Here is a 16,089-nt window from a genome sequence, read left to right as displayed (position 1 = left end):
CACTGTAAGGCAGCTCAGGAAAGACAAATATCACAAAGTAAGCATATTTGGACATAACAAAACTTAAGTATTTTGCCCATCTTAACAAACATGACAATTAAACATAATGCATCAGCTCACTCCAGCACTATGGCAAAAATGAAGTATAATAAAATGATTGTGATTGGACTAAGTAGTGAAAAAGAGGAATGTAGGCCCAGTATGCTAGTGGTACTGTGCATGGCACAACATTTGGCTCAGTTCAATGTATGCTTTCGGTCTTCTTCCAAGGTCCCATGACACACTGCACAGTATCATCTTTTATTAAAAAAAATTGTAATGACAGAAAGAAATAACTCAATTATTATTTAAGTCACAAAAATATGGCAAACATGTTCTGACATGCAGAGAATTACATGTAAACTTCCTGGGATTAATAAAAGACACAAGGTGAAAGATATGACAAAAAAATTGACAGAATCAACTGAGTAACACACATTTTATTTTTACTAAATTACAATTGTCCTTCCACTTTTGATAAAAGTAGTATTTAAAAATAGAATGTATTTTAAAACATCAACCGACCAACAGAAAAATTAAATGGACCAGTACTACTTCTCTTTCTAATTAAATTTCATGGATGACTATTGTTAGCTAAATAATCTGCCACAAATGGGCTAGAATCTACACAAACAACTTTAATTAAAAGACTCCAAATAAAAATCGTAGCATTTCAACTACTTATCTTTATTCATGAGTGGTTTCACATTTTTTAAACTCTTAGCTGAGATGACATCTATGAATCAACTATTAAACTCCCGTATAGACATTTGACCAAGAAAAAGCATCCTTCAAAAAGGATATTTTTTTCAACAATAGCAGCACATGAGCATGTTTAAGACAGCATGTCCCAACTTTAAAAGACACAGCATAGTCTTGTACATTTTGTTCTCTCTGTGTTCTCCCTTGAACATAAAATGCTTTTTCAAGAAGATTATAATTTGACTCTTACAAAAGTAATGAATATTATCTCTCAAGTGCAATCTGTCTCTCAGCAGGCCCATCAGGCAGTTCAAACTCAAATGACCTCTTCAAGTGCACCAAGTGCTATTCAAGTGCTGCAGAAGCCACTGAGCACTGGGTGCATTTGTCCATGTAACAGTAAGTCTCAGTGCATCTACTGAAACTGCAGACAGCAAATTATCACCTAATATGTGGCAATTGTGGAATTACCTGGCATTCTTCATGGGAATTCAACAGCCATGTATAAACCCCCGGTCAACTACTGACCAAATCTACAAGACACATTGACAGCAATCATTCACAATCCAATTAAACTTCTCTCCTGTGTTGTAAAATTTGGGTGACATAAAGTGCCTTCAGACCCCTTCACTTTTTACACATTCTTGTTATGTTGCAGCCTTACACTAATATCCCAGAATAACAAAGCTAAAATAGGATTTTTGGAATTTCTGCAGATTTATTAAAAATAAAACTCAGAAATATCACACTGATAGATGCATTGAGACTCTTCACTTAATCTTTGTCGAAGGATCTTTGCCAGTGATTACTGCCTGGAGCCTCCTTGAGATTGGCAAGGTAAAGATCTGCACACCTGGATTTGGGGATTTTCTGTCATTCTTCGCTGCAGATCTTCTCAAGCTCTGTCAAGATAGTTGGAGACCTTCAGCAGACAGCTATTTTAGGTCTCTCCAGAGATGTTCAATTTGGTTAAAGTCTGGGCTCTGTCTGGGCCATTCAGAACATTCCCAGAGTTGCCCTAATGCCACTCCTATGTTGTCGTTGCACAGTCTGAGATCCAGACTGCTCTGAGCAGGTTTTCATTAAGGATATCTCTGTACTTTGCTCCATTCAGTTTTCCCTAAACCCTGTCTAGTCTTCCAGTCTTTGGTGCTACAAAGCAATCTCACATCCTGATGCTGTCACCATCATGCTTCACTGTTGGAATTTTATTGTGCAGATGATAGATAAGTAGTGTCTGGTTCTCCTACAGGAGTGACACTTGGAACTGAGGCCAAACAGTTTAATCATGGTTTCACGAGACCAGAGAAACGTGTTTCTCACAGTTCTCAAGGTGGTTTTTGGAAACTACAAGCACACTTTAATTTGTCATCTGGCCACTCTGCCATAAAATTTTGTAGTGGTGGTTGTCCTTCTGGAGGTTTCTCCCATCTCCATACAGGTTCTTTGAAGCTCAGCCTCTTTTACCATGGCCCTTCTCCCAAGATTGCTCAGTTTTATCGTGCAACCGACGTGAGACATGACAGACTTGTGTTTTTTTTCAAACTTATTCCATTCAAAAGTTATGGTGGCATCTGTGCTCTTGGGAACTTTCAATGCTGCAGAAATTTTTTTAACCTTCCCCAGACTTCTCTAAAGTCTGCAGGCAATTCCTCTGACCTTATGACTTGGTTTTTGTGATGATACACATTGCCAACTGTGGGATCTTCTGCAGACAAATGTGTGAATTTCTTAATCATGTGTAATCTATTAAATTGTCCACATGTGAACTCCAAAAAAGCTGGAAAAACATTACAATGATGTTCAACAGAATGGAATGCACCTAAGCCAAATTTCAAGTGTCACAGCAAAACACGTAGACATGAACAAAAGTTGTCATTTTTGGGATTATACATTATCCTGTGACATATTGCACAAAGTCTCTTTCCAGCTTAATACATGAGGTCCTTGACACAAGATCCATTTATCACATTTGGTTATCAGCCTGTGGAAAGGCCCTCTATAAACTTAAACATGACTTCCCTTTTCTGGGCCTGTTTTCCTAATGAACGGTTCAACAGTGCTCACCTGTGACACATCTACTCAGCAGTGGAAGCTTTTTTCCTTTTACAGAATCAGAATAAAAGTGAGAAACCTTTTATTTCTATATCAAATGACAAGCTGTGTTGGCTGACTAGTCTGTTCTTGTCAAACCATTTACAATATGTTCTCATGCTGTTAAATGTGGCTTCAACATTTTGAATCTTTTTAAATAACTTAACAGCATACTTTCTTTCAGGCTCAAATCTATTTCCTTTAACTTTAACTTACAAGTGCCACCTACCATTATGAATATTTGAAGTGAGCTATAAAAAAATGCATACTTTTCAAAAATGAATTTTATTACAACTAGCAGACAAACTCTGCAATCTTCAGAAAATATTGAGAATTCAAGTGTGTGACATTGTCTGTATGACAGAAGATTGACTAGCTATCTGTATAACTTTCATGGAATCATAAACTAATAAGTTAAGACTGTTTTAGTGGGGAAAACATTCTATTATAGGTAAATATGACATCACATTTAAAATTTCCTAGAACTAAGATTAAACTGTATGTTAAGTTTCTTCAGGATCTTTTTTTAAAATTTCTCTCAAAATTACTTTGTAAAGTTCTTAAACATATCCAATGACAAATAACATTTTTACAGAATGAACAAACATCTGATAGAACAAAACAAGACGATCAGAAGACGTGAAGGCTAAACATATTAATATCATCCTCTACATTTTAGTTAATGTGTTATATTTGTTGAATTTGTATATTTAGTGGCAGCATTAAGAACAGTCACTTTATTTAAACACATTATAGTATCACAATTCAGTATCTGTACAATGTTTTTTATTTTGTAATTATTTCCCATTATTATTAGTATTACAGTCGCTACCTCTGATTTTTACAACCTGGAAAACTCATGGGTAATTCAATTGAGATCTTAAAGCTTTACAGCTGCTTGATATTTAGCAAAGGACAATGAATTTGATAACATACATTTTATTAATTGTAATTATTTAACCATCAGTGTTGTAAGAAAGGCCTGTTAAATACAGGGCATCTTTCACATAGTTTCCAAATAATACTTTTACTTTCATTAATAGTCACATTTAGTAATAGGCTTAGCTTTCTAAAAACAAAACACAAGCTATAGGGAAATGAAACCAAATTAAACATGGATTACTTTCTCTCTGTTGAATCAGCACATAATACATGTTACAATTTAAACATTAAATAGTGACCTGTGTTGTAAGGTAAGTAAATCAAACATTAATTGTCTGTGATTTAAGCAGACACTGCATCTCATTTCAGAGAGGTCCATCTTTCTAATGGTAAAGTGGCAGGCAAATGCCAAGATTCCTCTTTTAAGAATCTTGCCTATTAAGGAAGTACTAGCTTTGTTTATCAGTACAATAGCTCATACAAAAAAAGAGGTTTTTAAAACTTCTGTTGCCACAGTAATGCTATGTTTAAAGGGGCCAGCCCAACAGCAATTATCTTGTCTCTTCTAAAGATTGCAGTGAACTATTGTACATAGTAAACATAAATTACTTCTATAAAGTTTGGCTACCATTTAAACACAAACATTTTTTCAACTTTTTTATGTAAAGACCAATGTCGGGTGGTGTTAAATTTAAAATTCAAAAGAACATTCTGCTCGCTTGCACTGATGCACATTTATCATCTTCTTTGAGTGCAACACACGCAGTTGCAGTTTTTGTTTGGTCCTTCTGCTTCAGAAGAGAAAAGCAAAAAAAGGGAAAAAGAAATGTGTTGCCAGTTGTAACCAAGACAACCGTCTTAATCATTTGGTGTGCTTTTTGATCGACAAGCTTAACTCATAATGGTCAGATCATACAGTATTCAAGAAAACAGTGTGTGGAAAGAAGATTTCAATACGTCTCTTTGTTTCTGACACTAAAAAATTAAAGTAAATTACTAAGTATTTGTAAATTGTCTCATTTAAGTGAACAATTAAAACAGGGCTAATGCAATTTTTTTTATTTACTATATTCATTTTTCATTCTGTACATCATATAGATAGATAGATCGATAGGTTGATAGATCGATAGATAGAGATATGTTACATTATTAATAATGATCTGGGTGCAAACAACAGTGGCTGAATGATGTTCAGTTACATCCAGCTGGGTCTGACTCTTTGCAAAAAACATTTTTTAAACCCTATGTGTGAAATTTGCAGGTTCTTACTGCTTCAAAAGTGTTCAGCTGAATATTTTTAATTATTTTTCATCAATCTTCAAATTGTAACTCAGTCAATGACAATGAAATGCAAATATTTTTAAAAATGGGTCAAGCAAGAAATTGTGTTATATTTTTCCTTCATTAGTATTTTTCAGGGTGTGAATTGCTACCCCAGGTGCACCCCCTATCAAAAAGTCAAAAAACATTAAAAAGAAACCCTTAATCCAACTGAGGTTTACTTTTTCCCCTGTCCTCTCCAAACTGTCACTAAAATAGATCATATAATACTTCAAACTTGTACCCACACTGCTTTGATGGCCCTGCAGCAGACCAGATCTTAGGAGGATCAGCTGCAAGAATAGAACTAGGCCAGAACTAGGCCACTCATGCAGACAAGCAGGGACAATTCAGAATCACTATAAAATCTATTATGAACATCTTTGGGAATATGGGAGGAAAACCATATAAACAAAGAGGAAAACCCATGTAGACATGAGAATAACATTCAAGACTTGCAAAAAAAAAGAGGTGTGAAATTTGAACACAGGACACTGGGATTCTGAAGTAACATTATTAACCATGGCATCTATATGCCATCTTACCAAAGCTCTAAAATGGCACCCATGAAACACACAAAGTAGCGGTAAACAAAAAGAAATAAATACACAAAATGGCAATAAAATGACAGTGAAATAACAGCAAAAAAATTTAAATAAATACACAAACAGAAATTGAAACTTGTTTGTGCAGTCCTGACAATAACGTACAAACCATCCAATGGGTAGGAAGCTGACATAGAATCAGAGATACACTAGTCAGTGCTTAAATGGGGGAAGTATTAAGAATAAAACAAAAATTATAATTTAAAAATCATAAAGAGAAAACTGGCTAAATCCAAGAGATGAGAATCAGCATAATATAAAAAATACATGTTAAACAGAAAAGACAGAAAGGTGGTGGAGTGGCATTTTACATAAGTGAGAACTTAAACTTAAATAAAGGGTTGCTTCATAAGGGAGGTGAGGCTCATATTAGTAAGGATGTCTGGGTACAAAGAATACAAAGTTACAAAGATTGAGTCGTGAAACTGGGAGTATGTTATAGACTCTGAAGTGTAAATAACAGCCATTAATCAAGAAATTGTGCTTAGATAAGGAGGCTATAATTATGGCAGATATTAATTAAATTAATTTAAACTGGGAAAACCAAACTTCATAAATGTAATCCATAATTACTTGTTAACCCACTATGTTAAATTGCCATAAAGAGGAGAAACCTACCTAGATTTCATATTCTTTAATAATCAAGAGAAAATTCAGGGTGTAGAAGTATTTGAAAACTTAACATCTATAGTAGATATCAGAATATAGTAAGTTTCAGTGTTTTGGCAGAACACACAGACAAAATACAACATTGAGAAGTTTAATTTTAGCAAAGCAAAATATGAGCACATGTGGCGAATTCTTACAAAAAACAAGCTAGGAAAACATACAGTGCAGTACAACTAATTCCTGTGCTTACTATAAAGCTTATGATCACATTAGAGCAACAGTTAAAAAGGAAATTGGAAATGCCAAAATGCAGTCACAGCAGAATATGACTGAAAAAGGTCATTAGGAATGAACAAGCTATATTGAACTGAATGTTTTTATATTCTTATGACTTAATGGTTTTTATTGTAGATTCTACTTTATCAAAAGATCCATCCATCCATTTTCCAACCCGCTGAATCCGAACACAGGGTCATGGGACAACCACCAAAACTAATTAAAAATAAAGTCACATAAGCTCTGATTAACTTTAAACAGAAAAAGAATTGTGCTTTAAGAAAAATACCAGCAAAATAATAATTAAAGCATAACCCAAAAGTGGTACTGTGGCACAGAGGAAGCGCTGCTGCCTCTCAGTTAGGAGACCGGGTTCACTTCCTGGGTCCTCCCTGCGTGGAGTTTGCATGTTCTCCCCGTGTCTGCGTGGGTTTCCTCCGGGTGCTTCGGTTTCATCTCACAGTCCAAAGACATGCAGGTTACGTGCATTGGCGATCCTAAATTGGCCCTAGTGTGTGCTTGGTGTGTGCGTGTGCGCTGTGGTGGGCTGGCACCCTGCCCAGGGTTTGTTTCCTGCCTTATGCCCTGTGTTGGCTGGGATTGGCTCCAGCAGTTAGGATATAGCGGGTTGGATAATGGATGGATGGATAACCCAAAAGATTCCCACTTGGGCGCCATTAAAAATTATCAATTGATTCACAGATCACAACTCTGCACATTGGTCTTTTTTAAATATACTGTATTATTATTAATTGATAAGATCATTTACCTTTGGTGATGAAAAGGGAACATTACAATAATAATACAGAGGCAGATAACATACTATACATAGATAAATTATGCACTAAAATTGTATTCCTTTAAACAAAACAGTAAATTTGTTTTCCTAATGTTCTGATTGTGCAATTCAACTATAGCTTTTGCAACAATCTAGAGAATGAAACACAAGGAAGTTAAAAGGGATTATTTAGGGACATTTAACATGCGGAAGTGACAGATAAATCTTCAGATAACAAAATTAGAATACCATACATTGTCTGTCAGTTTTTTTTTTCCAGAAAAATTACATGTACTGTTACAAATCAACCTTTATAAAAAGAAAATATTAAGTGAAATCTTAAGAAAATCTAACTAAGTCATTTGCAGTCATGGTGCTCCTCCAAAATAAAAAAACATACCTGTCCTTTATAACTCAAAGGTAAGTAAGTATCCAAAATTGAAGGCAAAGAACTCTTCTGATGGATTTCATTAATGCTAGCCATGACGTTTTAAGATGATCATGCACAGAATTTCTGTAAGACAATTGTAGCATTTTTCTGTATTTAATACTTAGTACAAGCTTCTACAGACATAACATTAATGAAACGTTTTTACAGCAAATTAGAAGACAGTGTTGTGTTGTATTTGATTTTTTATAGTCTAATTTAAAACTGAAATAATCAAATAATCAAGATAATAGTCTCTGAGAAATGCATGCAATTTTAATATGCACAAGTGAATTCCAAGTACACTCAACCTCTGCCATCATGAAAATGCTTTTCTTCAGGAGAAAAGTGATTGGCATTGAATACACCTATATGACAGAATGAAGCTATTCTGGTTTATTTATTTATCCAACATCCCAAAGTTGGTTTGGCTCACTACTCTGTATAAATCGACCTGACAAGAATGACAGTGGGTGTGTGCTTTGGTTGCTGTTGACCAATGGTTCCCAAACTCGTTCCCGGGGCTCCCCTGCAGCTGCAGGTTTTTCTTCCAAGCAGATTTACAATCAGTGATAATAACTGATTTCATTCAGCTAGATGCTCCTTTTTTTTTTTTGCATTCAGAAAGGCACAGCAGTATTAATTTTTTACATTATAAGAAATTCAGAAATAGTTCTATTTTTTGCTTTAGCTTTAAATGCGTAACTTTTTTCCTACTTATTCTGTGTAGTCTGCTCCCTTTATTGTATCCTAATAGTGATACTGTAATTAAAAACGAGCAAAGTAGACACCTGGTTGAACAACACTAAATGATAAAAGGCTGCAACTGCTTCAGCGTCAGACCCACTAATTAGTCAATAATGGAAAAGGCAAAATGGAAATCAGGATAAGCATAAATAAAAAGTAAAAAAAAAAATCCACATATAACTGCCTAATTTTTTTATTAACATGTATTAACACACTTACTTTTGTAATTTTTTCATTGACCCCAAAACACAGGGGCTGGGAAATTACAGCTCGATTGGCTCCAGCAGACCCCCGTGACCCTGTATTAGGATATAGCGGGTTGGAGAATGACTGACTGACTAATTAGGCTTGGAGTCCAATTAAAAACAGAATCCTCGGGACCGCGTTTGGGTACCACTGCTGTAGACGATGACAAATCGGGCGCATGTTGGTCCCAGCTTGCCCGTAAACTAACTGATTTGGATTAACCAGGCTTAGGAAACCCAGTAAAGCTATTAGATGTAATGGATAGCTAGCTGCAGGATGCGCAATGTATTTCACAATGCAAAAAGTCAACGAAAAACAAATTATAGATGAAAGTTAAAAATGGTTTACGTGAACGTTCTTCCATTTTCTAAACCCCGAAAGGAACGTTTGCCAATTTCGCTTAAAACACCACATTCATGCTTTGTGTCTAAATCATTTATCCAATTCAGAGTCGTGTGGTATGACTAAAATTATTCAATCTGGGCGGCGATTTAATCTTTCATGCATGGTAAATAAAAGAGAGAATGAGAAAATATATTTATATAACGCTTTTAGCATAAGAAAGGCGCTATATAAATACGATGTATTATTAATTTACTATTATTGAGGGAAAATGCATGCACTGCCCGAGGAAGAACGTGTAGGTGAAGTGTAACCGAGAGGCACCATAGCGCCAGTAAACACTACGCCACTACTAGGCACAAGTATTAAATAAAATGAAAAATAGAAAAAAAAATGCACGAACGTTCATTACATATTATAGAGATGCACAGTTTGTTACTATATAAATTATTAATTACATAAATAAAACATCTATATTCTAACGGATTTGAACTTTAAGCCATGCATGGCAACGTAAAATGTACCAGCCACAGAAAGGGCACACATATTTTCCCCTCGGGCACTGAAATTATATTAAATAAAATGCTAGTATTATACACCTGTCATTCGTCCTGTTTTGTCTATTCTAAAACGTTCTCAGAACTTCATGCAAGGTTAATATTTTATACAAATAGTCGCGTACGTGCTGTTATTATCCCCAAACAATTGTTTACTTTATTTACTCAAGGTTTTTACTCACTTACCTCACACGCAATAACTACATTAATCTTACGCGTTAAATCAAACAATTTCGACGTCTGGCGCTTCAATGCGCATGCTCCCACGCGGTTGTGCTGTTGTCACAACAAGCCAGCCGGCCGCCGTTCCCAAGATGCACTAGACGCCTAGTCGTTGCCTGACCTATCAAGCGGTTGTCAGTCACCACTTTAAGTGTTCGCGTCACGTCTGTACTTGCACGGAGTTTTTTTTTCGTTTTCATTGTTTAAACGTCTAGACCCCTCACCTCGCTCGTTTGCATTGACGTCATCTTTTGATTCATAGAACAGGTTAGAGGAGAGCTTTGCAGAGTGGAACATTAAACAGACCCGTCATTACGGTGGATTCTTCTTGGCATACTTCACCCTACATTAACCTCGGGAATTCATTTGACGAAGTTTTCTAACACGATGGTTGGCAGTAGCTGGTATGTGTGGTTGTACAATATATGCAGGACCTTTTTGTCTGTCGAGCATTTTACTATATGTAATGCTAGTAACAGCATGCACCAGCACAAAGCACTTTACAAAATAAATAAGGTAGCAAAAGAGAATCATAATGAAATAATCTCGAGAACAAAAAAGCATAAAACTATCAGGTTATTTTTAAGAGAAGTTTCCTTCAGTCTAAGGTACACTGAGTTGCAAAATCAGTGGCAGAAAAACTGACCAATCTTGGCAGACCAATACTCAGCCATTTACCTTTTAAGAGAGTTGAATAAAGTGCATTATTAAAACACTTGTATTTCCTCACTAAACTATCCAGAGGGATTGGATGGTCTTTCATCTTTTATAAACTTTACATTCCTCAGTGTGCATTGCAGTGTGTTGAGACAATACATTGATTCAGGCCTTTAACTGAAACTGTTACCTAAATTTGGCTGACCAACAGACTAAAGGTGCCTTTTAATTCGTAACAAACCTTCTGTGATATTTCCTTGTCCTAAAAAGAATTTTGTGATTTCTGCTCAGCATAGGCGCCAACCCCTCCAGTTTAAAAATGGTTGGATGGGTGGATGTTTATTATTAAATGTTAACTGTATCTCAAAGAATATTAGTCTCTTTCATTGCCAACAGATATCAGATTTTAGTTTAAACGGGTATTTAAACAGAAAAAAAAAATCAGTTAAACACATCCATATGTTTAGTAGTTTTTATTGATCCATTCATTTTTAAATGTACTTACCCAGTACAAGATGAGGAGTAACAGAAAGAAAACATAAGGCAATCCTAAACAGGCTTTCATCACACTGACTTGTTAGCATGTATGTCTTTGGATTATGAATAGAAATCCATGTGAACACAGGGAGATATGCAAACTCTACACATAGGGCACTCCAGCCACAGGTTTTCAGTTCCAATTTATTTTTGCACGGTGTTCTTTACTGACTAGTTCAATGCAGTAACATTAGAACATTGCTAAACCATACAACATTTTCATCCATGAACACCAAACTGTGTTAAACATACAGTACAACAGAGCAGCCTACGAACAGAGCTCAAGACAGTTTAAGGAAACAAAGGAAGTCAAGGCCCAGGCTGACCTGCATATTCCTTCTCTTCTGCTACTTACCAGCGCTAAGGTAATTTTCTTTCAAAATGGGATCAACAACACTTCTGATACTTGTATGCTTGTCCCCAGTTTCACCGGTCTCCTTAGCCCTCTACTACCTCCACTCCTAGCCTCTTTCACTGTTGATGACATTGCAGGCTTTTTTAAGGAAAATTGGCTATCAATATCAGTGGGCAGTTTTCATCACCCCTACTGGCCAGTCTTCTCCCTCCTGAACACACCACAACATTCCCCCTTTCTCTCAATCTCTCCTCTCTTCACCACTACTCTTTAGTTACCCCACAACCTCTCCACTTGATTCCATCCCTTCACATCGTCCTCCAGGCTATCTCTCCCTCAATCAAATCTGCAGTTACAGACCTCACTAACACTCAGCACAGGTACCTTCCCTACTGTGTTCAAACAGGCACTAATAAGCCCTTATCTCAAGAAGCCCATACAGTGCATCCAGAAAGTATTCACAGCGCATCACTTTTTCCACATTTTGTTATGTTGTGGCCTTATTCCAAAATGGATTAAATTCATTTTTTCCCTCAGAATTCTACACACAACACCCCATAATGACAACGTGAAAAAAGTTTACTTGAGATTTTTGCAAATTTATTAAAAATAAAAAAACTGAGAAATCCCATGTACATAAGTATTCACAGCCTTTGCTCAATACTTGGTCGATGCACCTTTGGCAGCAATTACAGCCTCAAGTCTTTTTGAATATGATGCCACAAGCTTGGCACACCTATCCTTGGCCAGTTTCGCCCATTCCTCTTTGCAGCACCTCTCAAGCTCCATCAGGTTGGATGGGAAGTGTTGGTGCACAGCCATTTTAAGATCTCTCCAGAGGTGTTCAATCGGATTCAAGTCTGGGCTCTGGCTGGGCCACTCAAGGATATTCACAGAGTTGTCCTGAAGCCACTCCTTTGATATCTTGGCTGTGTGCTTAGCGTCGTTGTCCTGCTGAAAGATGAACCGTCGCCCCAGTCTGAGGTCAAGAGTGCTCTGGAGCAGGTTTTCATCCAGGATGTCTCTGTACATTGCTGCAGTCATCTTTCCCTTTATCCTGACTAGTCTCCCAGTTCCTGCCGCTGAAAAACATCCCCACAGCATGACGCTGCCACCACCATGCTTCACTGTAGGGATGGTGCCAGGTTTCCTCCAAATGTGACGCCTGGCATTCACACCAAAGAGTTCAATCTTTGTCTCATCAGACCAGAGAATTTTCTTTCTCATGGTCTGAGAGTCCTTCAGGTGCCTTTTGGCAAACTCCAGGCGGTCTGCCATGTGCCTTTTACTATGGAGTGGCTTCCGTCTGGCCACTCTACCATACAGGCCTGATTGGTGGATTGCTACAGAGATGGTTGTCCTTCTGGAAGGTTCTCCTCTCTCCACAGAGGACCTCTGGAGCTCTGACAGAGTGACAATCGGGTTCTTGGTCACCTCCCTGACTAAGGGCCTTCTCCCCCGATCGCTCAGTTTAGATGGCCGGCCAGCTCTAGGAAGAGTCCTGGTGGTTTCAAACTTCTTCCACTTACGGATGATGGAGGCCACTGTGCTCATTGGGACCTTCAAAGCAGAAGAAATGTTTCTGTAACCTTCCCCAGATTTGTGCCTCCAGACAATCCTGTCTCGGAGGTCTACAGACAATTCCTTTGACTTCATGCTTGGTTTGTGCTCTGACATGAACTGTCAACTGTGGGACCTTATATAGACAGGTGTGTGCCTTTCCAAATCATGTCCAATCAACTGAATTTACCACAGGTGGATTCCAATTAAGCTGCAGAAACATCTCAAGGATGATCAGGGGAAACAGGATGCACCTGAGCTCAATTTTGAGCTTCATGGCAAAGGCTGTGAATACTTATGTACATGTGCTTTATCAATTTTTTTATTTTTAATAAATTTGCAAAAACCTCAATTAAACTTTTTTCATGTTGTCATTATGGGATGTTGTGTGTAGAATTCTGAGGAAAAAAATGAATTTAATCCATTTTGGAATAAGGCTGTAACATAACAAAATGTGGAAAAAGTGATGCGCTATGAATACTTTCCGGATGCACTGCACCCGACCCATCTCAACAAGGTAATTACAATCATGTATCTCTCCTTTCCTTGCTATCCAAAACACGAGAACGTGCTATCTCTAACCAAGTCTCGTCCTTTCTTCTACAGAACAGACTATTTAATTCTAATCAGTCAGGCACCAAAAGGGGGCATTCCATCAAAATAGCTCTACTTATTGTTCTCAACAAGTTTCAGCTGCTTAGAGCTACCAGCAAGTCATCTATCCACATCCTCCTATATCTTTCTCCTCTCCTTTCAACACAATCAACCATATCAGATCCTCCTCACCACTCTCTCTGACCTTGGCATCACTGTGACTGCCCTCAGGTGGTTTGAGTCATATCTGTTGGGCAAATCCCACCATGTGTTCTGGCAAGGAGAAATGTCACGGGTACTTAAGTCAAGTATGGGGATGCCCCAAAGATCAGTGCTGGATCTTCTCCTGCTCTCCCTATATACCTCCATATTCCTGTCCTATGGTTTATTTCTTATATTAGTGCTATGCCAATGATATGCAGCTGTACCTGCCATACCCTGCAGAAGACCACAAAGTATCACCTAGAAATTCTCTGAATGTCTCACTGATCTTGCAACCTGGATGAAGGAACACCATCTTCAGCAAAGCCAGTGAAAGACAAACCTTCTTGTAATCCCATCTCTTTTCAGCTCAGTATCACTAGCACATGCAAAGTCTAAACACAGCCTTGGGGTGTTGATCGACAATCAGTTGTCCTTCACATGTTACAATGTTTTTTTGGGCATGCAGACTCTACGTGGCACTAAATATCAATCCAGACTTTTTCCGTGTGTAGTGCCAAGCTGGTGGAACGGGCTGCCCACCTTCTTTCAAAATTTTGACTCCCTCCGTGTCTTTAAGAAGCATTGAATGACTCTCTTGTTTTGTGAATTTCTGTGTAACTTTTTATGTAGGAATTGTAACTCGCTTGTATTTTGTTCTGAGCTCTTCAGTTGTGATAATCAGTTTTCTACCCTTGTCCTGTAACACTCGTTTCCAAACAGTCCCACAGACTGATGTTTACTCGAGTATGTTGACGTCTTTTGTATGTCACTTTGGATGAAAGCATCTGCTAAGCAAATAGATGTAAAAGTAAATTTAAATAAACAACTTACAACAGTATAAAATCCTTTACCATTACAACTGACATGTAGCCATTTGACAAGGGAGGAAAGAAAAACAAAATCCCAGTGAACAACTACAGAAAAAAAAAATTTAAAAAACCTCTAGTAATCGATTGTTAGTTATAATAAAGAAAGATAAAGTCACAGTTCTGATAATTTTGGCCACATCCTTCTGGAAAATCTGTTTAAATTTTAAGTACATTGCAGGCAGCTTAAAAAAATAATATATCTGTTTGCCATTTAATCCCAAGGTTCCCAATATCTCTGACAACACTTTTCATGGACAGGAGTAGTTGCTTGGCAATGTAGCAATGGCATCAGGGACCACATCAGGATACCAAGAAAACAAACAAAATAGAAGAGGGTCAGTAATAGTTCATTATTACTGTCAAGCTTATTGTTAAGTGAAGACTGAGTGCTAGAACTGTGTGCTGACAAAAGACTCATTATTCTTCAGTTTTATTTTGTTTTTTCCAATCAATATACCCGTCCTTCTGTTTTCTGTAGCCACTCTGTTCAGTCCAGAGCTCTGGGTGCCTGAGCCTAACCAGTCCACAATGAGCGCAAGCTAGTATAAGTACAAGTAAACAGACTATTACAGGGCATGCTCAGACTCACTCACGTCAAACAAATTTAAAATCATCAGTCAATGAAGCATTTATGTCTTTGTGTCTCAAAGGAAAGAGTCAATAGTCACTGGGAAATGTGAAAAAATTTGGAGACCTTGACTGTGCCAAGATTCAAATCCAGTGCTAACCACTGTGCCCACATATTCTGTTAGAAATAAATTCAACTTGTTTTAGTTTTGTTTGAGTGAAATTAAATCTTTGAAGTGCAGCACTGTGTTGAAGTGACTAGTACAATTGATATTGTTACGTGCACAGAGTCAAGTGAAATTCGTACTTGCATTGTTTGGCCCTTTGTTAAACTTCATTTTATTGAATGGAAGACACACATCAGATTACCTGAAGTTCAGCTGTGCTCTCAGATCACAAAGTCTTGTGGAGGATGTCTATTAGGTAAAGTTACATGTTTAGTGGTGTGGTTAAATCCTAGTCTTTCATGCAGTCTGCACATTCTCTTCCTGTTGACATCAATTTCCCTTGCATTAGTGTGCCTTGCAATGGACAGATATCCCATCTAGGTATAATTCTTGCCTTGGGTCTGCTGCTGCCAGGGTTGACTCTGGCTCCCTGTATCTGGATCCCTGCATTGTTTTAAACTGGATCTGAAATTGAACAAATAAATAAAACCTCTACAGGTATGAAAAATCCAAAGAATGGAATTCTGAAACCTCTAGGCCAGCTCTTCACTTGATCACTGTCTAGTTGAAATGGTTGAGTAAGAAAACATTGTCTATCAAGGTTTGAGATTCAGTAAGTTCTTTATAAACAGGCTTCAATTGTCCATCCATTTCTTTACCAGTGTGTCTTTCTGATCAGAGTCTGAAGTGAATCAGGGCCTATTACAGATGAAGGCAGAACACTTGGGCCCAA

The 16,089-nt window shown here is 37.4% G+C and overlaps 2 protein-coding genes across 2 annotated transcripts in view; one reads left to right on the top strand and one right to left on the bottom strand.

Annotated features, from left to right (window-relative positions):
- si:ch211-130h14.4 (uncharacterized) overlaps window positions 1–9,971 on the bottom strand; it is a 75,988-nt gene extending 66,017 nt beyond the window's left edge. The window contains exons 1-2 of the mRNA XM_028820668.2: window positions 9,811–9,971; window positions 7,706–7,819 (exon numbers count right to left, since the gene is read on the bottom strand). Of these exons, the coding sequence (XP_028676501.1) occupies window positions 7,706–7,789 (84 nt within the window). The 5' untranslated portion in view covers window positions 7,790–7,819; window positions 9,811–9,971. The remainder of the gene's footprint in view (window positions 1–7,705; window positions 7,820–9,810) is intronic.
- Window positions 1–16,089, top strand: part of LOC114666111 (protein quaking) — a 1,435,209-nt gene that overhangs the window by 1,306,269 nt on the left and 112,851 nt on the right. The window lies entirely within an intron of this gene.

This window comes from Erpetoichthys calabaricus, chromosome 15 (assembly GCF_900747795.2).
Source record: "Erpetoichthys calabaricus chromosome 15, fErpCal1.3, whole genome shotgun sequence".
Classification (NCBI taxonomy): Eukaryota; Metazoa; Chordata; class Cladistia; order Polypteriformes; family Polypteridae; genus Erpetoichthys; species Erpetoichthys calabaricus.
Note: the sequence above shows the minus strand (reverse complement) of the source record. Positions and strands in the feature narration are given on the sequence as shown.